This window comes from Pocillopora verrucosa, chromosome 8 (assembly GCF_036669915.1).
Source record: "Pocillopora verrucosa isolate sample1 chromosome 8, ASM3666991v2, whole genome shotgun sequence".
Classification (NCBI taxonomy): Eukaryota; Metazoa; Cnidaria; class Anthozoa; order Scleractinia; family Pocilloporidae; genus Pocillopora; species Pocillopora verrucosa.
In genome coordinates, this window is record NC_089319.1 from 6,448,964 (window position 1) to 6,476,676 (window position 27,713).

General features: G+C 37.6%; 3 protein-coding genes across 4 annotated transcripts in view; 1 reads left to right on the forward strand and 2 right to left on the reverse strand.

The window, feature by feature from the left end:
• Positions 1-17,540, reverse strand: part of LOC131769828 (transient receptor potential cation channel subfamily A member 1) — a 28,194-nt gene extending 10,654 nt beyond the window's left edge. The window contains exons 1-21 of one of the 2 annotated variants that reach the window (XM_066171325.1): positions 17,388-17,540; positions 14,420-14,636; positions 11,893-12,049; positions 10,882-11,066; positions 10,536-10,694; positions 10,179-10,286; positions 9,915-10,023; positions 9,223-9,320; positions 8,777-8,821; positions 7,975-8,102; positions 5,638-5,686; positions 5,115-5,312; positions 4,245-4,328; positions 3,792-3,874; positions 3,259-3,420; positions 2,968-3,079; positions 2,254-2,423; positions 1,592-1,676; positions 1,072-1,131; positions 327-407; positions 109-179 (exon numbers count right to left, since the gene is read on the reverse strand). In XM_066171325.1, coding sequence (XP_066027422.1) covers positions 109-179; positions 327-407; positions 1,072-1,131; positions 1,592-1,676; positions 2,254-2,423; positions 2,968-3,079; positions 3,259-3,420; positions 3,792-3,874; positions 4,245-4,328; positions 5,115-5,312; positions 5,638-5,686; positions 7,975-8,102; positions 8,777-8,821; positions 9,223-9,320; positions 9,915-10,023; positions 10,179-10,286; positions 10,536-10,694; positions 10,882-11,066; positions 11,893-12,049; positions 14,420-14,632 — 2,357 coding nt within the window. In that variant the 5' untranslated portion in view covers positions 14,633-14,636; positions 17,388-17,540. The remainder of the gene's footprint in view (positions 1-108; positions 180-326; positions 408-1,071; positions 1,132-1,591; positions 1,677-2,253; positions 2,424-2,967; positions 3,080-3,258; positions 3,421-3,791; positions 3,875-4,244; positions 4,329-5,114; positions 5,313-5,637; positions 5,687-7,974; positions 8,103-8,776; positions 8,822-9,222; positions 9,321-9,914; positions 10,024-10,178; positions 10,287-10,535; positions 10,695-10,881; positions 11,067-11,892; positions 12,050-14,419; positions 14,637-17,387) is intronic. The other variant, XM_059085555.2, reaches the window with a different exon arrangement.
• A 386-nt stretch (positions 17,541-17,926) lies between these two features.
• On the reverse strand, positions 17,927-20,568 carry LOC131769808 (nitric oxide synthase-interacting protein-like). The gene is made up of 2 exons (XM_059085536.2): positions 20,074-20,568; positions 17,927-19,116 (listed from the first exon to the last, which is right to left on the reverse strand). Exons 1-2 carry the CDS (start codon positions 20,531-20,533, stop codon positions 18,662-18,664), a joined length of 915 nt encoding a protein of 304 aa, XP_058941519.2. The 5' UTR covers positions 20,534-20,568; the 3' UTR covers positions 17,927-18,661.
• Positions 20,569-20,840: 272 nt separating this feature from the next.
• Positions 20,841-27,416, forward strand: LOC131769764 (enoyl-CoA hydratase, mitochondrial-like). The gene is made up of 8 exons (XM_066171042.1): positions 20,841-20,957; positions 22,163-22,363; positions 23,231-23,358; positions 23,584-23,683; positions 24,961-25,065; positions 25,928-26,047; positions 26,566-26,633; positions 27,143-27,416. The coding sequence occupies exons 1-8, from the start codon at positions 20,858-20,860 to the stop codon at positions 27,206-27,208; spliced, it is 888 nt and encodes a 295-aa protein (XP_066027139.1). The 5' UTR covers positions 20,841-20,857; the 3' UTR covers positions 27,209-27,416.
• The last annotated feature ends 297 nt before the right edge of the window (positions 27,417-27,713 follow it).

A 27,713-nucleotide genomic window follows, 5' to 3' on the forward strand; every position in this document is an offset into this window, starting at 1 on the left:
CATAGAAGCACCGTCGTATACCGCTCGTTTTAACTTTGAGAATTTCCCGAGGTCGTGCATTTGTTACGTACTATTAAGCAGTGCAAGAGAGGCTACCATTGCTCATACCTTTTCGCTTTCATGAGTTCTTGAGTCAAAGGATGAAGAATGAGATCACGGTGACCATGTTTTAACATGAGCTGCAACAAACAAACATTGTAAATTAAAAACAAGTGATCCCTTTATTCAGTTGGTACGATCCTGTTATTCTTCGCAAAGCTAATTTGTCATTTAAGATAAGTAGTCAAGTGTCAATGCCCAGAGCATTTGATACACGATATACACACCTTAGGACCAAAGTACCGCTCTCCTTCTGTATTAGTTTGTTCTCCAGGAATAGGGTCAAGAAAAACAAAATTGAATGATTTCTAAAAGAAGAGAAAAAAGAAGCTAAGGATGATATCAAGATGGGAATTTGCGAAATGATCACATAGATACTCTAAACTTTTTTATTAACATTCACATTACTTCTGTAAATTATCAGGAATAATCCCATGTACTATTTACGACAAAACAAGGAACACTGTGAGGCTTATGAGGGACAGTGAAGGAGATCGTGGGCGGACAAATGGGTTATACAGAACTTACAGAGACTTTCAGTTTGTCTGACAAGTCACATCAAAGCTAGAGTAGACATAACTGACACATGTAAAACCACGTTCCTTGCAAAGAAAATGGGCAAAATCAGTGATCACACTTAAAACAATTAAATCGACTTTACAGGAAAGAAGAAAATTACCTGCCATTTACAACATATGCACATCTTTTAAAATTATTTCATAAGACCCGTTCATCTCGTTATAGATCACCCAATAATACCCCGGGGTTTTATCTCAATTAGACTTGACGAGAAGATATAACCGCGGCATTTCATGAACAATTTGGCTTTTTACTGGTTGATCTTTTGGAGGAAAATTTTATAATCATAGCCAATTTCAATACAAAAGTAGACAAAGGGTGGTTCCTGAGACCAACAAAAAAGATAAACCTTAAAGATCACTAAGAAACTTCTTGAATCGACACAAAGCTTACCGAATATTCCACATCTGTTTTCATGTGATCAGAAGTCTCGATGCATTTGTCCATTACCAGCTGAGGGATGCAAGAAAAAAAATGTACATTTCTCTGCGAGAGTCTTGTTAAATAATATCATTTGGGAATAATTTGATCACATCCCAAAAAAGTACCGTAAGTTTCAGAATTCAAAAGCCGTTTACACAGAGAAGCTAGTTTCAAGAGGGATGAATGTATCTTTTTTTCGTAAACGGCAGAGATGTATCTTGCTAATGATTTATTACTTATGGTGTATGGCTTTAGCAGTACCTCAGAGATCGTATAGAACTTATTTGATATGGATTATGTCCCTTTGCGAAAATGTTTGTTTATCTGCGATCTTTCTTTACCAAAATGCATTTTAGAACTGCAAATCCGTGATGACTAGCACTTTGTCCTCGGTCTTGACCATCTTTAAAGTTCAAAACTGACAGTCCACGGAAAAGTTAACGCTTAAAGATTTATTTAGTATTAACACGTAAATCATGCAGTTCAGTACCTTGGCTACTTCGGGAAATTTTTCGATAAGATGTTTCATCATACAAAATCCTTCGTCGTCCTTGACTTCAAGACATTCTTTCCAGCTGATTAAACAGAATAAAATCAAAATATCAGCAACTCGAGTGGCGTACTATCTTACTATACTGGTGCACTTTGATAAGTGTTCTTTGTTCTGAACTGAAGAAAATCAGTACTGAAAATCGACGAGGATGGCTGGTCTCACGTTCTGTCCTTTCTCTTCCTTCAATAGGAGAGTTCCGAAAGATACTCCAAGAGCTTGTGATCTCTCTTTAAATTTTTTACAAAATTAAGCCATTAGGAAAGATACTCAATATTGCTAGTGAAAAGGAGAACAAGGGAGCAGAGGTAACAGCATATGGATATACTTTATTTTGAGCTAAGCTCAACAGAAATATAGAACTGTTTTAGGTGTCTCTCGGTTTGCATGCATGCGAGCCAGGCCAGAGGAAAACATCTTTTTGGCTGCTATATCTCTTTGTGGATACATGATGTCCGATGAGCTTTGACCATCAGGAAGGCGCCAATTGTAAAAGGCGTGCACGTTAATCACAAATAAATCTTCAGGATTGCGTTTTGACTCAGGAATTCAAGGATGGAAGATACAGTGCTACAGATGATACAACTGCAGTCTTTCCTCACCGTTTGTGTTTGACTATTTCCATGCAGGTTTCTGGCCGGTTTCCTTTAATAGCAGAGTCCAAACATCCTTTGCCAAACGAGGACTTATTCTTTACGTCAGCTCCGCGGTTCAGCAACAATCGAACTATGCGGGCATTGCCAAAATATGCTGCCAGGTCAATGGGTGTTGTCTAATTGCAAAAGATCCATAAAAATCGGGAACTATAATGGAACATATTTGCCTAATTGCATTGTGAAATAGAACAATCACTTCAATCGTTTGGCAATTTAACAAATAGATGCTATGTTGCCGTGCGTCTGTCCAGTAAAAAATGTCTATAGTCAAAACGTGGTAAGAACCAAAAAGTTGCACACAAGCCGCAGCCAAGTGTGTCACTGATGTTCTTACCACGTTTTGACTTCTACTGTGATCTTTTGCTGTACAGACCCACGGCAACATGGATTCCATTTTTTTTTTCATGTGATAAAAAAGCAAAATTTTGTTAATGGTGGCGTCATCTGTGCGTCTGTCTTCCTGTCGATCATAAGTCAGAGCCAATCAAAATGCATGAAGGATTGAGCTTATCATATAACCGCAATTGCATAATGTTTTAAAAAAGGAAAGGTTGGCGCATCAATTTAACTCAATTTCCTGTTTTATCAGAGCTTGTCTGTGTGTGCACAGGATTTATTTTTTAGTACCATAATCAAGAATTGGTAAAAAAGTTATCTTACCCGATTTTTGGAATGTGCACTAAGTTTTGCGCCGTAATCCAAGAGGAGAACTACTATATTGTAATGATTTAATCTTGTCGCTATCAAGAGCGGAGTCAGATGATTTTCGTCCCTGAAATGAAAATGTTATTTTTTTTTATAAAAGTTGAATACTTTCCTTAACAAAGGTTACTCGAATGAAAAGCTTAGGACTGACAAGATTGAGACGGATTGAAAATGATTTACATGAAAAATATAGGCTAAGCATCTCAAGACGCGCCAACGGTTTGCACTGAATCTAACCCGTCTTACCTCTGATCCGGGTTAGCTCCCTTATCGAGCAAGAACTTTGCCAGTTCAAAGTGACCCTCGTACGCTGCATAATGTAATGGAGCTCTGAGGCGGTATTCCGTGCTACTAAGAGTCTTTGGATCGGCTTGTAATAACACTTTCACGCAAGCCAGGCTGCCGCTCCTGAAATAAAACGCCGATTACCGATTATCTCACCAGTTGTTTATCTACTTTGGGCCTTGCGGCATATAGAACCTTCACAGAGCGCCTTTACAGATCTCGGTCATGACCTTCTTTAGGGATTTCCCTCCCTTTCTGCAAGCAAGACCATTTTAAACCAATATTGCGACTGACAGTCAAAGCATGCAGTACTCTTTTCAGGGACTGCACTAAAACATTTCTTAGCCACAGCCTGCTCAGCCGCTTATTTACTTGAAAACAAATAACAAACGTAACAAAACAACCAACGAAAAACCAAGAACATTTAAGCAAGTACGAAAGATCTCACGTTAGCTCAGTTCCAAGTTCCCTTAATAATAACATTTGCTACTTACTCGGTAGCCATGTGTAATGGAATCTTTTCTTCGTCATCTTTTATATCTATCTTTGCCCCTACACTAAGTAACTTCTGAAGAATCTGAAAAAAAAGATTGCTCTGATAGGAAAATACAAACAAAAATCCTGCTGAAGGCACTAGGAAAAATTTTCTATAGAATATCACTACAAAAGAACGAGAAAAGAGACAAAGAGGAGATATTGTAGTTATACTCTGTAGTTGAACCGTTCTCTTGCGATCTCCTGAAATCTCAAGTCCACGAGGTCACTGACAACAGCCCAGATAATGGGCAAGGTCACTTAGGAGAGAGACTTGCTGGTTCCGTGGGGTCTCAGCCCATGGGTTACAAACAAGTATTTACATTTTTTGGAAAACGACCAACATGAGGAGGTGACCGTGAAGGAAGGTCCTACTGCATGTAACTTTATTAAACTAATATCTTTCTCCCCACCTCAAGGCTTCCTTTAGCAGCAGCGTAGTGTAATGGTGTCCTATTGTCTCTGTCCAAGCTGTCTATCAAACACATACCGCCGTTCTGCAAAACCGAGGAATTATGGTCTAGTTGATACTTTTCATGGGTAAAATTTCTTAGAAATCTGCCCCGAAATCTACCTTCTGATTTCAGGAATATAACTATGCTACTGAAGTATAAGTTTTCCTTTTCTTCACCGGTTTTATCTGTTTTAGAAACGGGAGTCATTGGAATCAAGAAGTTTATTCGAAAGATCGAAAAATGATATTCTTCATGTTCTATACTCCTTCGAAACATTCTGAACTCTCCGATCCGTCCTACATGTAATAGATTTCAGACTGTCACTAGTGACTTGGAATTTTAGTTTTACCTAGAAGCTACCTTACGATATATCTTGTTGTGAGGTTCAACAGTTTTTATCATCGTAAATTTGTTAGTAATACAACCAACTTAGAGATAATTCTCTTGCCTCCCCCCAAGGGGCACATTTTAGAAGACGGATGATTCATCAAGCCAGTACAAGAAGGAATGTTCCAGGTCAAGTGATCTAATTTTTATGCTGTTCGTGGCACTCTGCGTTTTCCTGCTTTTATTATGGCTTGCCCGTAGCTACATTCATATTTTGTTTGCTTTCTCATTACGCTTTGGTCTAATGAAGTATCGATTCATTGGCGAATCTGTTTTAAGCTTTGGTTAATTAGCTGTTTCTAATTTGTGGTGCTATTATTATGGAAGTTATTTTATTCTGTGAAACACAAGGAACCTGAACTCTTTCTCCATAGGTAAGTATATTCTACGCACGACTGAGATAAGAAGGTCTATGCATGCGCACTTGCAGCCATGACAAACCTCAAGGATGATGTCAACAGTTTCTGCATTGGCACTGTAAGCAGCGACATGAAGGCAGGTTCTTTGGTGGGCGTCTCTCAGATCTATCGGCGAGCCGCGTTTGATCAGGAACACGGCGGCTTTGTGATGTCCTCTTTTGACGGCACACATCAATGGCGATGGTGCCGTGGAGTCTGGTAACGGGCAGATGGCTGCTCCCTATTAAAGTAAATAAGGAAAGCCAGGTTACATGAAATGGCTCAGATGTTGAAGGAATAACAACGGTTTGGTGGTTCGGGAGGAAGGAGAGTATCTTCTTTTATTGACTATACAGAAAACCATTCCCCCCTGGCCCTTTCATTTGCGAGAGAGCTTCTTTTATGAGGCATAGTAGGATCGTGAAGAATGCACGAATATCGTGTATCTGAAAGATGCACTCAAGAAATCTGATAGTTGATTGTTCATGAAGATAAAGTGGTTGATTTAGAAGGCTAGTCTACTAAAAGTTAAATAAAACTGGCCTTTCATATTTTTTCCACGTCACCTTATTGATGAGATGTTCAATTATTTCTACGTGGCCGGACAAAGAGGCCCTGAAATCAAAAGCGAGAAACAACTTTAAACCCAAATCGCTTTTTCTACTGAGTCAAATAATCTCCAACGTTTATTCGCTACAAAAACAAGACCCAGCTCTATTTTCTTGATTACTACGTGTCTTAACTTAAGTCAATCACTCACAGTAACAACATCTTCTTAAACGAATTAAACTAAATATATAATAACGTATTTACTCTTAAATAATCCCTTGATGAAAAAGATGCAAGCCAATGTAATCGGTGATTATGTATTTATTATCAACTGAAAGTAAACGTTCCATACAAGTGCATGTCACCTGTTATCAGTTGATGATCATGGCATAGCATGCAGTTAACCTACTGTGCAGCGACCTGACCACAAGGCGGAACGAATCGCACCGTTCATTTCCAGAACAGTTGCGTTTTAAATTTACACGCATTTAACGACGAAAATACTACCTTAATTAACGATATAACTAAATAACTGACTTCAGTATTAACAATTTTATTAAATGAACAGGAGTTTGTTATGATGGTGTATCCTAATTTATATAACTGGCAAGAGATTTGTAGCAAGATCTACAAAGCATTTCTTAAAGATCTCTTTATTATGTTTAATCCTTTTAATTTTCTGCGGACTGGAGAGGAATTGTTAACACACAGTTTCATTATATTGGCAGAAGGTTGTCGTATGAAACTTTTATTTAAGAGTATTGCTCCGGCGTTTCCTGACAAGATCCGCGGCTTTTTAGGGAACAATACAGGACATTTCCCTTTACAGACTTATGGCCTTGCGTAGTGCGTGGACAGAGGTCAGAGATATGTTATTCAATTATCATCTTGTCAAGCACATCCCGCTCCATTATCCATCATTAGCATGAGGACAACAAAGACTATAAATCCTCCCGCCAACGCTTTACAGTAATGTTGTAGCTTCTCAAAGAGTAATTCTTCTGTAATTGCCACGGAGAAGTAAACAGATGGCAGCTGAATTGGGTGCATGAGATATGGAGAGTTAAATCTAGATCTAATTCTCAGGCCTTGAGAAGTTCGTAGATGTAAACAGTTTGGGCAGTTGAGTTTGCCCAAAACGAGGTACGAAGGCGCTCTTCACCAACGTTACCGCCTGGCTATCGAAATTCAATCGTTTGACTTGATGTTTCAGTCGTATGTTCATGTCCCTCGTGAGTACAAATCCCACACAAACATCACCGTATACATTGCACATCTGTACCGCCTGAATAAGCGTTTCCACTTTGAACGAGCACATTCGGCGTTTCTCTGAACTGGAGCAGGAAAAATCTCCATATGCATCAATTGTGGTTTTCCGTAGAACCACATAATTGTAGAGATTGGCTTTGTTTTGAAACCTTGTAATATTTCCATCAAACCAGTCCTCAGGACGACTTATTTCTGAATCGTATTTTTCAGCAGAATTTTTACACACGGTGTAGCTTAGTCTGATGGTGTACCACCCTCCAAGAACGCAGAGCAATATAATGAACCTGAAGATGGTTTTCCTCCTGAGAATAAATCTTTTATCCTGCCCGCGGCTCTGATAAAATACCATTCTGAAACTTTTTGGTGTTTTGGATAAGTTTGAAAGGATTCTTTTCAGAACAAGATCATCAACGCCGATAACCGTCTTCGTCGATGTAATAATAACAGCAAGAAAGAGATAGAAGCGCTCCGTATTCAAACGCAATGCTAATTATTCATAAGTTAGTTGTGAAGATTGTGTGCACCTGAATAGAGATGTTAATAAATTATTACTTACAAAATAGAAAACAAAACATAACTCTTTAAAATTTCTCATTATTTTTCAGACTGCGAGTATGTAAGGAATTGGATTACGCCGCGGGAGTCTGTATTAAGAACCATCAAGAAGCATCATGCAGGATATAATAACATAGTTAGAGATGAAGGAGGAAAATTGGTTAGTTTTTAAAAGATCTTGGAACGCCATGCCTGATTAGGATCAGTTCACAAGAAACAGCTATTTATTGATTATATCACTTAACAGATCAAGGATCAGTATTGGGCAAAACGTGCATTTGTAAAGGAGTATCGTAACAGCATCATGCAAAGCCGGGAGTAACGTAACAACATGGTGTCGGTTTTCGATACTGGCACCTTCAAATCAAATCAGCTCATTTTTATACGCGCACAGCTCAACGACCGAACACGTCGGCCTTAAGATTAGGCACGATTCAGTGTCACAACTACTCACCACTCAGAACATCAGAAGAACATGTCGTTTTCTCTCTCTCGTCTTATTTAATACAGAAAGGTTTCTCTTTAAGTACCTGAGTATTGGTGTCATTCCTTCACAGTCCTCCTCGTCAACGTGAATTGAATCTTGCGATAGTAAAAATTTTACCATAGGTAAATTACCAGTAGAGCTCGCCACATGGAGTGGAAGGTTTCTTTTGGCCTGAGAAAATCAAATTCAACAATACAATCTTAGTCGACACCCGATAAAACGAATTCGCACTCTTTGTTTTGGTTGTTTGCCTGTAATGGTTTTTAATTTTTTGTTTTTTTCCCACATATTTCGATTGCTGATTTACCAGTGATACTAAAAAGATACGAGTTATTCCCATAGTTCTCTATAGCATCAGTTACATTTCTGTTTTTCTCTTTTAGAACTTATCGTAGAAATCACGTGGAACAATGGATCATGCCATTCACTCAGCATATGAGTTAAAGACCTCACTTGATCGTTACTGGAGAGGTTCGTTGGTTCGTTCAGTTTGTCTTTTTTGTTTGATTGTTACTAAAAAAAAAAAGCTTTAACAGTACCATATCTTTAATAAGTGCGCTGATAGGTTTTAAGTGCTACAATCAGGGCCATTTTCCTCCAAGCGAGGGGCATGATTTGTGTTTGTCGCCGTGGTGCACCACCAGAGGTCGACATTTCTGGCAAATTGTTGAGTTTCTCAGTTACTTGTACACAGGCTACACTATGAATAATTTTCTCCTGTTGAAAATAGTTCCTTTGAAATGATTTTCAATGTATGATATTTGATTGAACCGGATTTCATGTCTTTTCGTCTAAATATTGCTGGTTGGTTTGTAAACTGAAGTAAAACTGATTTATCTGCTTACCACAGGATGGGGATCTGCGCCATATTCGATGCAAACGATGGCTGCCTAAACGGTGTGCAATCGTACAAGAAATACATCTGTTATATTAAATCTGTTTTATATACGATTATTTACGATGTATTCTACTTCAACCGCCAAGATTCATGATATAGTGGCTTCCACCACCGAGAGGTCACTATAAAAAATTAAAGAGTTATTTTACTTCAAGCTTGCCATCAATCTTAAGAGTCACCAATGACGACGACAACAACAATAAGGACAACGATAAACGAGCAAAAGTGTTGTAACAGACAACAAGAATATTACATATATTACAACTAGGATAAAAGTAAGATCAGGAAAAACAGGAATACCAAGCGCATGAAAATAGCCCAGCATTAACGGAAAAGACGACTATGGCAACAAAAACAACAACATCAAAGACATCAATAACATTTCCTATTTACCTTCACATGTCCACCATCCACTGCTAAATGTAAACAGCTCTTTGACTCACAATTCTCACTGTTTAAGAGATCCTTGCACGATATACCGTCCAATGACGCTGAAAAAAACATAAAGTTGTTCAGTAACTTAAAAATCAGCTGTGTTTGTTCGGGAACTGTGACAAGTGAATTACGAGTCGATTTAAGTTTCTCGCCTGAAAACAACAGGATCTACGAACATGTTCGAATTGTTCTTCAAGAAAACCTGATAACAGACCGTGGTAAGCCTTTGGAACGACTTGTGACCACGAAGTTTTTCCCAAAAAGAAAAATCCTTTCTTTTCGTCTTGCCACGAACGTGGTGTAGATAAAAAATACTGAGTCCCCATAAAGAATCCACACCCAGACACTTGGACTCTGCGCTCCCACACTCTATAGAACTACGTCTGAATTACAGACAAACCTATCAAAATGATGACTAGAAATATTTCTTGGATCATATGTGACATACTTGCTGCATATTGGTGGGATCAACGATGTCGTAAGCTTCGTGTGATTTCAAACGGAAACTTTCATCATCCCATTCCCCTATTTTTTAATTCTGAACGGTCGCTCTCCTACTTTTTGTCTTAAAGTTCTCTCAGGGTTTTCATACAACGGAGCAAGTGTTGTCATCGGAATGCAGAAGAAGGGAATTAAAAGTTTCGTAGCACCTCTTTGTAGAAGATGCTTCAAGGCCTCATCTCGTCCCTCTCTCGCTGCAATGTGTACCGCCGTATCACCTTCGTCATTCTGGCCTCGAAGATTAGCTCCGTGTGTTAGCTTCCAAAAGGAAAAATTATCACATAAATAACAGAGGGAAAAGAAAAAAAGAGTCAATTTACCAAAAAATGTCATCTTGTAAAGACAGGATCATACTAGATAAATGTAGGCTAGTCCGTGAAGAGAACCGCACCTGAAAGCGCTCTTTGACTTACGAGTATTTTGATGATGTCCAGTCGTCCTCTTTGCGCAGCCAGATGCAGTGCTGTAAAATGTTGGTTATCATATGAGTTTGGATTTGCTTTTCCTTTGGTTAACAATGTCTGGGAAAAAAAAAACGGTTCAGAGACTACTACTACAACTTACTCATGTTGTTCAAAAAGGCTGACAATAAAAAAGGATGCGGCGAAAATGCGGAAATAAAAATTCAGAAATTGAACGTTATACATGTCCGAAAACCGCTTAAGTGTTAGTAATCTTACGATGCCATCCTGAAAATGGACTCGAGTGTCTGCAATCGGATGGTGCTGTCTGGAAACGGACGCTTATGTCTTAAATCAGATACTACCTACCGAAAACAGACGTAACTGTATTGGATCCGACGGTACTTTCCTTAAACGGACCCACGTGTCCAAACTTGTATGATACCACCCGATAAAGGACGCTAACGTCCGAAATCGGACGGTTGTGTCCAAAATCAAATGTTGGTCCCCGAAAACGGACGGTATCGACTGAAAGCAGAAGCGGTGGTGTCTTGAAACGGAGTCAAGTGTCCGAAATGGAAGGTACCGTCTGAAAACTAATGCAGGTGTCCAAAATCAGAGAACACACGTCTGATTTTTGACACTCGAGTCCTACACATAAAAAATCCTCTAGGAAATGCTTAAAATTATAAGTTTATTAAGGAACAGTGCTGACCTTAACAAGTTCTAGACTAGCACGTGTGACAGCAAAGTGAAGAGGCTTTTGTCCAAATACAGCGCTGCACTCCACATTGGATTTGTTATCAATGAGAGTATTTACTGCTTCATCTGTGTCATACCAGCTCGCAAAGTGCAATGGTGAGAGCGATTTGTTTTCAGTGGTGGCTGTCACATTAGGGTCTGTTTGAGAAAGAAGGAAGTATAGGATTAGGAAGACTCACTCTGTGTTCTGTCTCCTGTACAGACAACCTCTCTCCTTTTCTGCACGAGTCCGAAAAAAAGAAAAAAAAAATCAGCGAAAAATAATTTTGATGTTAGCGTGCAGCGGAGGGCTTTGAGTGTGAATGATGTGCATCACACCCAAAGCTCCACGCGGTGCGCTAACATCAAGTTTTGTTTTCGCCGTTTTTTTTTTTTGGATTCGCGCGGCGGAATTTGCCTAAAAGAAGGGACTGCTCGTAGTCTATCTGCTTAACCATAGCTAGGAGACGTCTTGAGACGAAGAAATGAGGTAACGAACGACCCGGTCATCAATATTTGTTCGATTATTTGAATAAGATATTTTTCTAAGTAAGACTAGCTCTTATCACCAGGTTATATTTGCCACAAGGAGTTTGTTTTGGAAAGTGTAATATTCAGATGTCATATAGCACTCACAATAGTCGACTAATAACACGAATCTGGACCGAAGGCAAAGATGTTCAATTTGCATTTGAAACTTTTTTTAAAATCCTGTAAACTGTCCGAATAACTGGGTTCACAAGTTAAATACCGAGCCTAGATCTGAGTAGTATTTCTCTTCCAGTTTCTATGGATTTCCAGCTATGTGATTGGCACTAGAAGAATTTTGCTTTTAATCAAAGTACCCCTTCCCGGTTGATAAGTTTGTCGATTCTCATTACATGTGTTCTGCCTAATGCATTGACATTATGGGAAGAGGTTACACTTTGAAGTCTTTTGGCACTGAGTTGGGTAACTGTATTGAACTGAACGCTGATCTACTGACCTGCACCATGGTCGATAAGCAGCTGTATAACTTCTCCGTGATTGTTACGTGCAGCGTAATGAAGTGGTGCCAGCCCGCAATCGCTCAGTTTGTCCACATCTGTCGCGTTGTTCTCTAATAAAAAGTTCAGACTAGCGACATCTCCCTCACGACAGGCCTAAGGAGACAAAAAACATTTATTTAGAACTTTTTTTTTCGGAAATTTGGCCTGATTGAAAATTTATTTCCCATTACGCCCTGTTTGTCCCCCTCTGAAGATTCTTAATCCCCCTCCCCAGCCCACTCGCGAGAGTAGGAGGAAAAGGAGTGGGGGGGGGGGGGAGAGAATTGCCTCCCTTAAGGACCACTTTTGTACTGCTGTTGGCGAGAAAGGTTGTCAAAAAAAAGGAAAATGTGCACGCGACAATCTCAAAAGGTCATTTGGGTACCAGGTAATCAATAAATTTTAGTGTGTCAAAGAAATAGATAAATAAATACGTCCAATCCACGATGCCTAGTCGATCGTCCTTATAATAAATTTTTTTAAAATTTCCCTGAAATCTTGAGGTCAAGAGAAAACTACCCATAATTCCTTTCAAGGTTGTCTCATGCACTTTTACGCTTTTTTTCCGACAACCTTTCTAGAAATAGTAGGGTTCTGGTCGTGATTTGCATATTAACATGCATATGAAGATCTTTTAAACTAGATGTTTATTAGCATCAAACTGCTGAACTAGCTCGTGCTGTTGCCATGCACAGAGGCATAATTTAGATGGACCTTTTTGAAAGATGAATGTCAAAGTGGCCAAATTAAAGCTTTCTTGAGAAATCGAACTGCGAAAAGGCAATCGTAGTTTATTTATAATCTGATAACAAATTAAAACCATATCACTCAATCCTTCATGTGCATGGTACGTGATTAAATGATATACTTCGACGGAAAATTTGTCTTTTCTAATGTTAATTATATAAAGCCTGGTGTAAATAAAAACATACCCAAAGAATGAGATAAACCATCGATACTAAAATATTTTCAGACGAAAAAGCATTTTTAATCTTTATAAATTTAGGAAATAAAATCAAAATTATCATTCCAGTTGAAAAAGGAAACTGATCCGAACTTTCATTTAAAGCAAATAATTTCAATAAAAGGTTGATTTAATTTCCGTGGAGGTCAGCTGGACGCTAGATTGTTTTGTTCTTTAGTGTTGGATGTTGACATTTTATTTCGGCATATTTTAAGTATTTAGCTCAGTTACAAATTAAATCAGTGACCCTATCACTCTTTCCGCTTTTGAATTTCGCTTTGAGGAAGTTCCTTAGTATTAGTCAAGCATGAAATGTTTTACAAAAAGTTTTTCACAGAGCTGTATGAAACTATATAGACACCGGCGGAGAGTTCTGTAAGTCGCCAAGTTTAATTAAATCACTTTTAGATCACATCTTTATTTGCTTTCATAGGTGACCATTTAAGAGTGAAAATCACTTTCTCTCGAGTAAGGTAAACATGGTTATATCCTCCTTCTAAGTTTATCACCGTGGATCAAATTAACATGCTAATTTTATACTCATCTATAATGGTTAAATTATGAAGAATAAAACCGAGTACACTGGCAGAGATAACACAATACCGTGTTTTACTTGGATATCGACGCTTTGGCTAGTTTTGACCTAAATATTGTATAAATTGAACCAGACGAAATTCAAAATTGTTTATACCTTCATAATGTTTATACCTTATACAGAAGATTACCCTAACGTAGAGCACTACTGCTAAACGAAAGCTGTGCGAGAAATCTTGATCCATCTGAACTGAAAAGCCCTTCATAGCGTTTACCAAGACCCAGATGTGCAAAGTATTGTGGGCTGCCTTTCGTTTTCTTAAGTGACCTACAAATTGTATTTTTAGCTGCTACGATTTAAAAGTTAGGTGTTAGGTCACTTATGCTACAGTCTACGACCAGTCAAGTCTAACAACTGATTTTTGGAGCTAAGATAGGAATACTAGAAGTATTATCAAATCATTAAGTGAGACTACTTGTATGTTAGAAAGGCAACCTTTGTGCGAGCTCAAATTAGATTTGAAGGGGTTTCGTGTACCGGCTGTTATATTGTATTTACAGTAAATGATAAAAACAACGATTAAAAAGTAATCAAGTCTGTAACTAAACAATAGAGAGCTCTCTTCGCCGTCGCAAGGAAAACACAATTTGAAAACGGCAAGGTTCTTAAGAGTTAAGCGTCGCTGAATTGTCTATTTTTACAGGTTTATGTCGTGAAAGTAAATTAACAGGATTAGGGCTGTGCATATATTAATTTTACATGAGAGGATTTTATATGAGATGTATCAAGAGTTCGTTTTTATTGCGTATTTACACGAATCGTTATCGATATTTTATTTAATCGTTGCCGTACGCCTCACGAATTAAAAAAGAAATTATATATTTATTATGGCTCTGAAACCGTAAAAACTTTTTACTCTGTACCCTGAGGCCTTCCATAACCCAAATGAGAAAACACGCCACGGCAAATTTAGAACAATACTTACCTCAAATATGTCCATGGCAGATGTGTTCATATTTCTTTCCACAGCATTAGAAATACTTCGTTTTATTCCAGCGGATACCGAGGCTCTTCCAAAATGTGCTACACTGCTGTTACTCTTTGAATCCAAAACTCTCATACCAAAATCCGTTGCCTCGTATTCCCCGAGGTTAATAGGACCTAAATCGTCTATTAAATTCAAAGAACTCCCGTCCATTATTCTGAAAAAGAAGGAGAAAGGTAGAAGTCTTTCTTACTCGTAAAAACATTCGGAAAATCCTGGTTGACGAATTGGCAGTGCACTCTACAAAGTAATTATGACATGCAATATTCTCTGTACCGCATTAACTGACATAAAACAACCACTAACCGTCGTCGAGAGCGCTTCATGTCTATAAAATAAAAGCACTCTTCAAAATTTAATGACATCATTGTGTTGCAAGTCCAGCGGAGATGATTGCAAATGTCATTTCCTATATTTTCCTTTTTCCATTTACGATAGTTTAAAATAAGATGGAATCTATTTACATATGAAAACACTGACGAACCAAATTGCTAAAAATGGTGTGGTGTCAATTCAGGTAAGGTCATAAAAAAAAAAAAATAAAAAAAAAATAGCGCATTCATTACAACGCTTTTATATTTTGCATAAAATGTACTTATATTAAACAAAGACCACGACCCTGTAATCAACACCAGCGGGTTAGTTATTGCAAATTTATGTTCTCACGAATCTCAGGAGCCTCAAAACGGCATGAAAATCAAAATTGATATCGTTCACTTAAGCCACGCTTTCAGTCAAAAGTGACATAATACGTTAGACGATTAAACTCTGCATGCGTTTTATTTATTTTTTATTTTGTGATATTCGTCAACATTTAGTATAGATTAACGGCTTTAATGTCATCAGGAAAAGCGGAACGTCCACGGTAGTCTTCCTGTGGAGAAGTTATTCCATATATTGAAATAACAAGAGGAAATAAAAAGGCAAACAGAACTGAAAGAGTTTAACGAATGATTACAGTACATCTTTAAGCGCAAATCAAGTGACAGAATTTAAGTATTTTTTATCATCTCGAACATGCTTGTTTCTTAGACAGAGAGAGATTTAAGGAAAAAAACTAAATCATCTTGAAATCCTCAAAATTACTTTTTGCTCAGTGTAAAACCACCTGGACTTTCGGTGATATTTGGAACAATGAATAATCTCTAAGAGGTGTCAGAGCAATTTAAATTTAGGTGCCACTAGACGATTAGTAGAAGCTTAGGGTTAGATGTATATTTGGGGTATGTTTTGAAACAAACCACGCGTTCGGTAACAGCGATTCAAAGGCGATACAGCTGTTTCGAAAAAATCCCGTTGGACTTACATGTAAAAATATATAAGAAAACCGTGAACAACTTGACAATTAATTATTATCAGCAATATTATTTTGCAGTGATGCATAAATTTGGATTGTGTACCATTGTCAAAATGTACGTTGCATGCCACTTGCAGCAGGTGGATCCAAGATACTGTCAATTTTATCCAGCTCAATTAACCCTTAATTGATTACCTTTTTACCACAGAGCTACTGAACCTTTGTACTTAATTCTCCCAAAGCAATGTCATTTTTCGTGACGTTTGCTTCAGATGACTTGCACACAAAGCATTCTGCCAAAAGCTAATACTGTACGTTTGTAATGTCATAAGTACGTATCACGAAATATTGGCCCTTTCTTAAGTGCGTCTGGATCTCAGCGTCATATGTCTTGAAAACAGATTTTTCTGACATTTAGTTAAAACTGAAATAATCCAAACCGATCGAGGCCATCTTGTAGCCTTGATTATATCACATGAATTTTCAATTTTGTCATATTAAGATGTTTCGGTTAAGTGCCCCTGAGGGACTCTCCTAGGACTTGATTGTCAATTGACTAATCAAAAATACACTAAAAACAATTTTTCGTCTTGTATGTAAGGACAAAAGGCTATGTTTTTGTTAAAAGCAAGCTTTCCCGTAGTAACTGAAATACTCTAAAGTGAAAAAACAATTCTTGCGTGAAGCAAGCACATCCAAGTTTTTTAACCATAGGCGAACACAGACGCAATCATTGCGTCAGAACTATGCGCAATCATTGAGTCAGAACTATGATTTGGTGCATAGTGTCTGTTCTAGAGACAAAATCGCGAGAGAGCCCCACAATTACATACAGTTTAAATTTATATCTAGAACTTTCTTGAATTACTGCTTGACTCCTCAAAGCTAAACGGTGAGACGACTGGAACACACTCTACAGCCGGTAAATTACAGCTCGTCTACGACTAAGTTATTATAAGCAGTTTATTCAATTCAAGTTCAACCTGGACAAGACATATCGCAAATACCGCCGTTATGGCCTTCTATAGGCACAAATACTTTCACGCTTTAGCTAATGTCAATGCAATGCTCAGCTGCATTGCACAAAATCTGAGTTGAAAGCGGTATGTACGTCACGAAGATCGAGAGATCTGTTACATCAGCATTTTAAACAAAATATAAAGTTTAAAGCGCTACCGAATAAGTTAAAGTAAAATTGGCTCCAGGATTCGAAAAAGAAAGATATCTGTCATCTTACAATAACTCATAAACCTTACAAACTTTTAAAATTAACTATATCAGAATTGAATAAGCTCCTGTGTCATTGTCAACAGCTGGCCGCGGGTCTGATTAATCTTGCCAATTCATTATCCGTAACTTTGATTATTCGAATGAATGCAAAAGCCATAAAACCAGCAATGACAAACGATACACCGCAGCCGTACTTAAAGGAAATAATCTTTACTTCAAGACTTTTCATTTTCGCTCATCAGTCTCGGTCAATGTCGTTGTAATGATGATCATTACAATTCAGCTGTTCCACTGGTGTAAATGACATATTAACAAGTCGGCCATCTGAGTACATAATCATTACAACAAATTTACCAGCTGAGTAACGAAAGCATCCTTTACCTTGATCTGTCGTTGGTACGTCCAGTCTACAAATTGTTTCTTTTAATAGCAGTACACAAGGATTAATTCCAACAACCTTCAGCCTCCTTAATTCCGCAAATTTTCCGTATCGGCGATAGAGAAGTGAAAATGAATGCCTAATCACTGGGCTAATATTCGTGACCTTGCATACGTAAATTGTTTATTCAAGCTTGATGTTCAACTTAGAGAACGCTGCGGTAGGTCATTTCAAGATAATTTTACAGACTCATCGTCGCATTTCTCAAAACTTTCCCACAGTTCTTCCTTAAAAAAAAATAAATTCGCGTTCATGACAATGAAAATCTAGGATGAAAGCCTCCGCATGGAGGTTTTAAGCAAATAGATGCGATAGTCACCGAAGATCTCTCAACGACAGCCGGAAGTTTGCTCTTTTGTGGACGGAGACACAGAAAAGGAGACACAAAGAGGGAGAAAAAAGAGAAGGAAGAAGAAATAGAAGAAAAACGAAAGACAACAATATCCAATCCTCCTCATCGAAAAAAAAAAATTTTATCACTGTCAAGGATTAATTTATTGCTTGGCAAAACATAATTCCACAAATTGAATAGTCCATGTACTTTCGCGAGAATAATAGTGTCTTTCTTCTGTTTTGTTTTTAACTCTGTTTGTTCAGTTGGTTATGTGTGTTCTCTATGCACGATTCCATTTCTGTTACACTACAGGAAAAAAAAACTTTTCTTGTAACAGAGGAAGTCGCTTTACCGTTTACTCAAGTCCAACGTTTCTTGCTCAAAGACACTCTAAAACTACTTTCAGTAAACTTTCTCCTTCAATCCGTTTAAATGCACACAACTTCAATAAGTGAAAAAAAAAAAAAGAAAACAAAAAAAAAAAAAAAAAAAAAAAAATTGGTTTCAAGTGATAACGTACACACGTGTATCACGTGCATCTACAGTAGAGAACCTACATGTAAGTAAATACATATATGCAGTCCAAAGTTTTAAAGTCTGTGTAAGTTTGATTTTATTTGTGTCTTATCCAACAAAGGAAAACAAACTAAGAAAAAATTGGTTTGAAAAAATTGCAAAACGGGAAGAATTTATAAACAACATGTACAGCGAGTCCCTTTCAGAGACTTGGTTTTATTTAGGTCTATCGGATGACCCAGCATGTCTTGTAGACTGGCCCTACTTTCTTTGTCTCTGCAGAGTGTCTGGCACAACAAATTCAACATAAATATGTAGAGTTCTTCTTCTTCGGAGAACCACAGAGAGTCACTACTTGATATTGTTTCAGGCTTGTAAAACTGGCCCTGCTCTTTTTGCCTCCAATTGTGTGCCTGCACCAGCAAACCCTGTTCCTCCACGCTGCAGTGGAATGATGTCACTTTCTTTCAATTTCAAGCCAGTAAATGGGCACAGCATGTCTTTCTTAATTAGCTTCTCAATGCAGTCCATAGTCACCACATTTCCTGTGTTCTTTAAAACGGCACAGGGAACAGAATTACCAAGTGCATCGTGAGTAACAGCACACTTGTACCTTTCAGACTTTGCCACCATTGGTCGGTCATCACCATCATCTATCGGTGTTAGTTTGACTGCAATCAGATCCTTGATTCTCAGAGGTTTACTACTCATGGGACAGTAGGTTTTTGTATCTGGTTTCTTCAAAAGAGTGGGTTTTGCTTCAGGTGTCAAGGATGGGACCCAAAAACTTTGAAGACTTTTATCATTGCCACCTGAGCCACCTTCAAAAGAATAAAGCCAAAATATTGTTCCAAGTTAAAGCCTAAACTAAAAAAAAAATTAGGAAATGTTGTTCTTTTCTGCAAGACACAATGGTACAGTAAGTGACTTAGACCATATCCCATATCTAATGATGTGCAAATTCAGTCCTGGTAGAGGTTCCAGAAGAAATTATTTACTAATCAGATTATTTTCTCTGTTTGATGCAAAGTACAGTAAACAGAAGCTAATTGACCCACTTTGCCAGGTCTCTTCCAGGTCTCTGTATTATGGAGCATCTAAAAGTATTGCAACCCTCCTAATTATTTCAGATGTCAGCCTACTGATGGCAACCCCTAGCACTGTGTCAGCTTTTTCTGATCATTCACTGGTAAACATTAACAACCACTGGGTAGATGTTGATTACCAGAGAAAGTTTTTGAAATATGTATAGTCAATTTCAAATTTGGGGTTTAAAAAAATTTAAATTTGGCAAAATGAAGATAAAAGTTGGTGATTACTTGAACCCTATGTAAAATTTAGTCTTTCAGTTTTCTGTTGCTGGTTTTTATTCAGTTTAAAATTATTAAACTAAATATATTTTGCTGGTGGTAAAGAGGCATTAGATAGAGAGGTGTCCATAACTTGTTTATTTTAAGGTTTATCACTTAACCCTTTACATTCTAACATCTGTATGCATATTCTCCCTACTGATCTCAATGTATTTCCTAAGGTGTTAATAAGAAGAATTTGCTTGACGATCAGAAGCTTCTTGAGTTGGTGATCATTTCCTTTTGGGGAATGCTATTCACGCTTAGGGATCTTAGGGCTACAGAGATGTGCACAAAGATTCGATTGCCATGAATATGTAAAAAAGATACTTTGAAGATTTTTATCATTGCCACCTGAGCCACCTGGGCCACCTTCAAAAGAAAATGTAAAAAAAAAAAAACTTCTCCCCAACGACTCTATTTTCTTACCACTAGAGGTAGATGGTTGCTGTTCATCAGCGACAGCAGACGATCCATTGACACTTCTATCTTTTGATGCAGTGAATGCACTCGTTGGTTTTGTGGTAAGTCGCTTCTCCATATTGACAAACGATTCAACTTTGGATTTCTCTTTTTCCTCTACCTTTCCAGCTTCTTCAGCGTCTTGCTTCTTCTTCTGCTTTTCAAAAGCTTTCATTTTCCTGGCAGCTTCGGTTTTCTGATGTAACAAACACTCTAAAATTGCCTCTCTGTCGTACAGGAACCCGTCTGGTGTCACAACTGGTTCACGACAAGGTTGTAGTGTTAAACAGCAGCAATCGAAGTTCTTTACAGAATCTCTGCCAAGGCGCACAGATTTACTGCCATATCCAGACTTTTTGGTGTCCTTCTTTCGCTCGTGATAAGTGTAAACCGTTCCTGCCGTGCAGTTTTTAGCGTGTCTAGTCATTGTACTCACTAAACAAGGATGGCGAGTTTAGTTTAGTGATGACTAAGCAACCAAGCTATTTCGTAAATTCTCGGCCAGGCTGCGAAGCCTAAATAATTTCACTAGGGAGGGGTGAGGAAAATAGTGAGAACGAGTTTCGACGTTGGTTTTCATCGACGTTCACGTATAAAAATCATATAGCCTGCTGATGAGAAATATTTTTCCTAAAATTATCTACATACATTTATTAAAAAAAAATAATTGTTCTGAATTCAATAACACAAGTTTTAGAGCAACTGCCATACCCCCAGTCTACCCCTCTTGTTCTCACTCATCTCGACCAAGATGGCTTCCAGAAGGTTGTTCCATATCGCACGAGGATTGTATGGCCTGCGATCAGTGCAGCCATCCCGTCCGGCCGAACTTGCTAGAGCGTACTGCTCAGGTAAGTTTTGAGTTTCTTCCTCCAAGGATCTCGCTTTTGTCAGATGTACTTTAATTACTCGCCAAAAAAAATAATTTTAAAAATACAGAAACCCCATCCGCGCGGAATACCGTGGGACTAATGGTTCAGCAGATTTGGTTTTAATCAGCTTTACCCTTTAGCCCCTGAGAATGACTAGCATGTAATTTCTTACAAAGGTATTGGAGCTGAATCAAACATTAGGCTCATGAGAATTAAGGAAATGATCGCAAACATGAAAAGCTGTTGATTTTGAACCAAATTCTCCTCGGTAATGCCATTATAGTATATGTATAAAGAACAGTATGGAGAATATAAATGCTGATGTTTGGTTGTGGAGGTTCAGTGACTTTCTCTTTAAGAGTCAAGTTGTTTGGTGAATTGTCCATCTAATCTGAACATAATTCATTCATATAGCTATAGTAATTAATAGTTTCCAGTTATTGCAGTAGCTATAAAAGTTTTGTGGGGTTGTGAAGTGGGGAAGGTGGATTAAATAAATGTCTGAATAAATGACTGTACATATATGAACCAACGGGAAGAAGGTCACTAGGTTGGATTCAAATAAACCCTTCAAGTGGTGAATACATGACTGTAAATATATGAAAATCATATATTACCTATTAACATCATTTAGTTGGTAGAGTGCAGCACTGGTATAGCAGAGGCCATGGGTTCAAATCCTGTACAGGCCTAAATTTTTTTCAGGCCTTAATTTAACTACTAGTTAATTAGTGTTTATAACTGCAAGGATTGCTTCTTTACTCGTAAATGTCTTAATGTCTTTGTTTGTGTCTGTTCATTTGTTGTTTTGTTTGTTTGTCTTTTTTTTATTTCTGGAGTCTCAGTTTCTGGACTATAAATTAAACTAAGAATATACAAGCATTACTCCTACCCTATAACTCCCAGAGGTGATAAACATCCAACTTCTCTCTATCCATGCATTTTACAACAAACAGGTAAGGAGAATACTCAAACTTATCAGATAGAAGTTCCTTTCTTGATCCAACACCAAATTCTCGTAACTTATGCACAAGGAAATCTGTAGCAGTTAGAAGGGAGAATTAACAATCAGATTTTTGGAGTTCAAGGATTAAGAGGTGTTTGTACACATGTACCAAACAATAACATTTGAAGTGAATTATTTCTTGAGAATAAACTTCATACTTTTCTCAATTTATTGTTAGCATCAAAAACATTTGAAATGATCAAGGCAGAGAAAAGGGGTGAAAAACAAAACGTTGGCTTTATCCAGCTCAACCGACCCAAGGCATTAAATGCCCTCTGTGATCAGCTGATGTCAGAGTTGCAGGATGCCCTTGATGACTTTGAAACTGACAAGAATGTTGGTGCCATTGTTATCACAGGAAGTGAGAAAGCTTTTGCAGGTAAGTGAAAAGAAAAACAAGAGGAAAGTCTTAGAGGTGTATTGTACCTTCAAGGGTGTAGTAAGGGGGGTCCTGGGTGTCAATAACCCCTTCTCCATTTTGTAAGCCTTTTTTTAAGCAAAACACAGCATGGGGGTTGATGTGACATTTTGATGAGTACTCTGTTTGACACAATGTGACCCCCTTTGAAAAATCCTGGCTACGCCCCTGACCTTATAACATTAGTTACATGGTCAAATACTAAACAGGGCTTTTTTAATCATCATATTCTTTGATTTTTGCAGGATGTATGACCATATCATTTTAATCCTTTCAATTTAACAAAATTTTTATCTTGTGTAGGACTTATATTTATTGGTTACCTTCAGTTTACTGCTGTGGTATTAGCAATCAATTAGGAATACGTTTAGTTTTGGTTGACTGAAATGTTCAAACTTTTCTTAGTCCAAATTTAATTCAAATACAAAAATTTTCTGATGTTCCTTGCCCACATGGATTTGATCTGGTGTATGAAGTTTTGTTATCAAGAGAAAACTTTTTAAAGTTTATTGTCATATCTTTTTACAATTCAAGTTGATTTTTTATCAATGAATAAAGGGGAATTTCTAAAGGAACTGTGGTGCTGCTTTGGTGGTAGAGTATAACAGGGTAATTTAGTAGTATCAACTGAGTTGAATCTGAGCAAATTGCTCTGAAGAAGGGCAATGCTCAAAACATCACCTTTGATACTCTTTAGGGTGGCCAATGTATGCTATCAACTAAGTTGATAATACTAAATTACCCTGATTTTTGATTTGCTTTGCAGTGAATTTTATACTCTTAAAGCAAGCAAAGTATAGTCAAGAATTTTCTTTACTCCCATTATAGCTGGAGCGGATATTAAGGAAATGCAGAATTTAACATATCAGAAGTGCTTGTTGGGGGATTTCCTCGCTCACTGGACTCGAGTGGCTCGTTGTAAGAAGCCCGTCATTGCTGCAGTCAATGGATTTGCGGTAAGACTAAAGAGAGATTGAGTTTTCTCCAGGGCTGCTATATAATTATGAATGGGATGCCAGTAGTCTCAGTTATTGGTGCAAATCACCAGCTCAGTGCTCAGATTGTCCAATAATCAAGAGATTATTTTGTAGCTGTCACTGTTTCATTTAGGGTGACAAACAAATTTTGTCTTTTTTTTTTGTTGCATAATTGAAGTCTATTGTACAATACTTTCTTCACAGCTTGGAGGAGGATGTGAACTAGCCATGATGTGTGATATCATTTATGCTGGAAACAAAGCTAAGTTTGGTCAACCAGAGATTTTGCTTGGAACTATTCCAGGTGTGGCACACATATAAATTACCAATAGAAACAAATTTATCAGTTTGCACTTGTAAGAAGAAAATATATTCCACTGACCTTGATTAAATATTAGAGAGCAGAAATAAGGTACAGGATAGCAGATGAAGAAAATGAAAATGATGTCTTCTCCTTTCCAAGATTTTTTCTATACTTCTTAAGAGTATTAGTCATTAGCCCCTTTACACCCGAACATCAGTCTACAAGTTCTCCATACTTTTCACCATACATTTCCTAATGTGCTGACAAGGAGAATTTGTTTAACAATCAAGAGCTTCTTTAGTTGACGATCATTTCCTTTATTCTTGTGATCTTAATGTGTGATTCAGGGGTGATGTTGTGAGGAGAAACTAAATGCTAATCACTCTTTGGGGTCAAAGAGTTAAAATTTGCTTGAACTTAAAAAAAAGTGATATGATTTGGGGAAGTAAAGACTCGTAATCAGGAAAGATCATATGAGTAAGATGGCTTTTTATGAAATGGATATTTCTTTATTCTAGACTCTCTTATATTGCTGCTTTTATGTTCTTTAACCCTTTAACTCCCATGACAGGGCGTGAAATTAACTTTTTTTTCTGATAGCCACTTGGCTCCTAAATTCTTCAAAGTGGTAGCCAATTCAAAAAAAGTTGGTCGCCATTTTCAAAGACAAACAAGACCTTTTTTTACGCTGTCAGCGTTCTAGATAGACCCTCCAAAATTATGTTAGGGAAAAGAACTTTGACGTGCCACAAAGTGGACACTAGAATGGATGATATACAAATTTCAGGCTCATCTAAATCCAAGATGGCGTCTAGTTATCGATCGAGATGCATGTGCTACATTTTGGAAACAAACTTAACGAGGAAGTTTGCCGCGGATTTATCTCAGCAAATCTTTTTAATTCACTATATTATCTCTTGGTAAGGTTATGATGAAATGTTGTAGTCGCCAATTTGGCGACTAACTTTCAGGATTTGGTCGCCAAAGTGAAAAATTTAGTCGCATTGGCGCCTGTATTAGGCGCAATTTCACGCCCTGTATGAGTGACCAAGACAGAATTTCTCTTTACACTATCAATACAAAATTAACCAGATAAGTGGTGAGAATAAAGAAAAATTTCAATTTGGGGATAATTAGTTGATCAAATATTAAATTCCTGAAACTAAAATTATAAGAATTGTATGGTTGACAATAAGTAAAATTACAACTGTGTCAAGTTTAAATTTAAGTTTGTGCTTAAAGTTGCAACTAACTCGAAGATTTCTTTCATTTTTTAGGTGCCGGTGGTACACAGCGACTTCCAAGAGCTGTTGGGAAGTCCCTGGCTATGGAAATGATACTCACAGGAGATCCTATTTCAGCAGAAGATGCACAGAAATCAGGTCCATGTTCCTTTCAACTTAGCTCCTATTTTTGACCAGTTGTTTATCATAACCTCTTTACCTTACAAAATTGATCAACATGCAACTTCTCCCTGTAATAGATATACATCATCCAGCAAACGGATAATGAGAATTTTGAACTTATCAGTTCAAATTTGTTATTGATCTAACGTCAAATTCTCGTAACTAATTAAAAAGGAAATGTGTAGCAGCTAGAGGGGAGAATTAACAATCAGATCTTGGGGGTTAAAGGGTCAAGGAGTGAGGTACTTAGCATCGTAAGTCTTCCCGGTGGCACTAGGAAATTCTCACACAAATTATTGAGAAATGTGTACAGTACTTCCACATCATCAAGGACTGCAACGGAGACACACTGTTTTATGCTAAGCACTTGTGTAAGCCTGCAAAATTTGAGTTAAAGGCGTAGATTTTTCCCTTCTGTTTGTTAGCATTTCCGCGAAGGAACCGTTCACTTCCGAAGATGTCCGCACACTTCCGAAGACGTTTTTTAGAGTTTACGTAAACTTGTATGTCTTCAGTACTCTCCTCTCTTATTAAAAGCTCTCGACAAAAGTTATTTGCGCCAACCTTTCTCTTCGTTTTGATTCAAGTACATTTGCTCTATATACTTTTTTCAAAAAGTCGCAGTTAAGGCCGCGTTACCTCAAGTTGTTCAGTTAGGTTTAAGGGTTAATAAAAGTATGAACTTGGGGCATGCACTCCTGTGATAAAACTGCATAAACGTATGAGAATTATTGGCGTCGGCTTTGTCAGGTGGGGCATTGCGCACTCATTCTCGAGATTTTTCTTCTCTTAAATCTAAATTCAAATTGCAGACTTAAAAACTTTCATTTTTTCTTAGGCCTGGTTAGTAAAGTCTTCCCCGCAGAAGAGCTCGTAGATGAAGCTATCAAGACAGCTGCAAAAATATCATCCTTGTCGAAGATTGCCGTACAGATCGCCAAAGAAGCTGTCAACACAGGTATTGCGCTGGCAGTTGTAACCGTCCGTTTGACTGTTTCCTGTCATGAGTTATACCTCGATTATTCGCAAGATTTTATGTCAACTGAAGTCGGTGTTGATCTTGTCCATCGCTAGACGTTTCTTGTTGGTTTACTAGTCAACTTCAAAACAGTTACCTATCCTATTTGACTTTTCTACTGCGAAACTATCTTTTTTCTAGTTACCGAAATAGCCCAAAACATCATGACGTACTTCCATTCACAAGAGTAAAATTGATTGTTTCTAAGCCATCTTAATCTTAATCTTAATTGAAGCAAACTGAGAAAATGAGGTAGATTTTTGCGCAAGTTAAGCAGAGAAGAACTTGATCTCGCGTAGGGTTTTTGTTGCCTCGGGATATAAATCATCATGACTGACCTGCTTGAGTCCAAAAGTTTAACAGTTTACAAGAAATGCATGCAAGAACAATTTATGGTCGTTACATTCCCTTTGAAAGTTCCGTAGATGGTTGAATTTCCCAAATGTCTTTTTGTTTAGGCTACGAGATGTCACTGGCAGAAGGACTGCATTTTGAGAAAAGAATGTTTCACTCAACATTTTCAACAGTAAGTTAATATTGATCGGCTTTTACACTTGAAAGAAAACGGCAATTGCAATACAAAGTGGTAAAGCCACTTAACCATTTCCCGAAAACATATCAGCTACTCTCTCTGATTTAGAGCAATACACTGAATACTTCACGTCTTCAGCGCAGCCGAAGAAAGTTTGGATTAAAATATTAAAATGTTCTTATGTTCCCGCTAAAAGCGTTGCTCCATCTTTCTGCATGTAAACTACACACAACCCACAATTCCTCTATTCGCTCTGACGAAAGGCTAACGCTAGGAACGTCAGCTTTAGAAAGTCTCTATGGTGGCTATTTTTACATTATCAACGCTTTTGATGTAAATAATATTTGTGATACCCCACCTGCCGCAACACCACAGTTTCTCTAGACACTAACCTCGTCTGTTCGATTGTTACCATGGTGATGAATAACAGTGTACTGAATTTGTATGGACTTACGATGAAACTTTCCCGAAGGAAAAATTTCTCCTTTTCTTTTATTTCGCAGGACGATCGAAAGGAAGGGATGACAGCTTTTGTAGAGAAAAGAAAAGCCGAATTCACGGACAATTAGTATCTGTTATTTTTCGGAAAGTCGTAGCTTTCGAGAACTTTGGATTGTTGTGTGGGATTGTTAGAGCAGGTGAAAGAATAATGAAAGATTATATAAAATTGTGTGAAGGGCAATGAAAACACTCAGCATGAAAATTCACCAAAAAAAAAAAAACTTTACTGGCGAAATTGATAGAAAAAATAAAATAAATAAAGTAAAATCATAGTCATTTTTCGTTCGTTCGCTCATCTGTTGAACGGATACCGTGGGGTATACATTGGAACTGGGGCGAGTATAGATTTAAGTTCTGCACAGTTCGATATGTTAATAAGACTCGAGTCAGGAAAACTAACTGACGCCCCAGATGACTGGAAAATTAATCCAAGACAAACCTAGTTTTCGACTTGTTTCCTCTCTGTTCAATTTCCTTTCGTTTTGAATCAAATTCTTGGAAGAAATGGATTTTATTTGCTGTAAGGCCCCTTGTTTAAATTGCCTTAAGGTTCAATGGCTATATGATAATTGT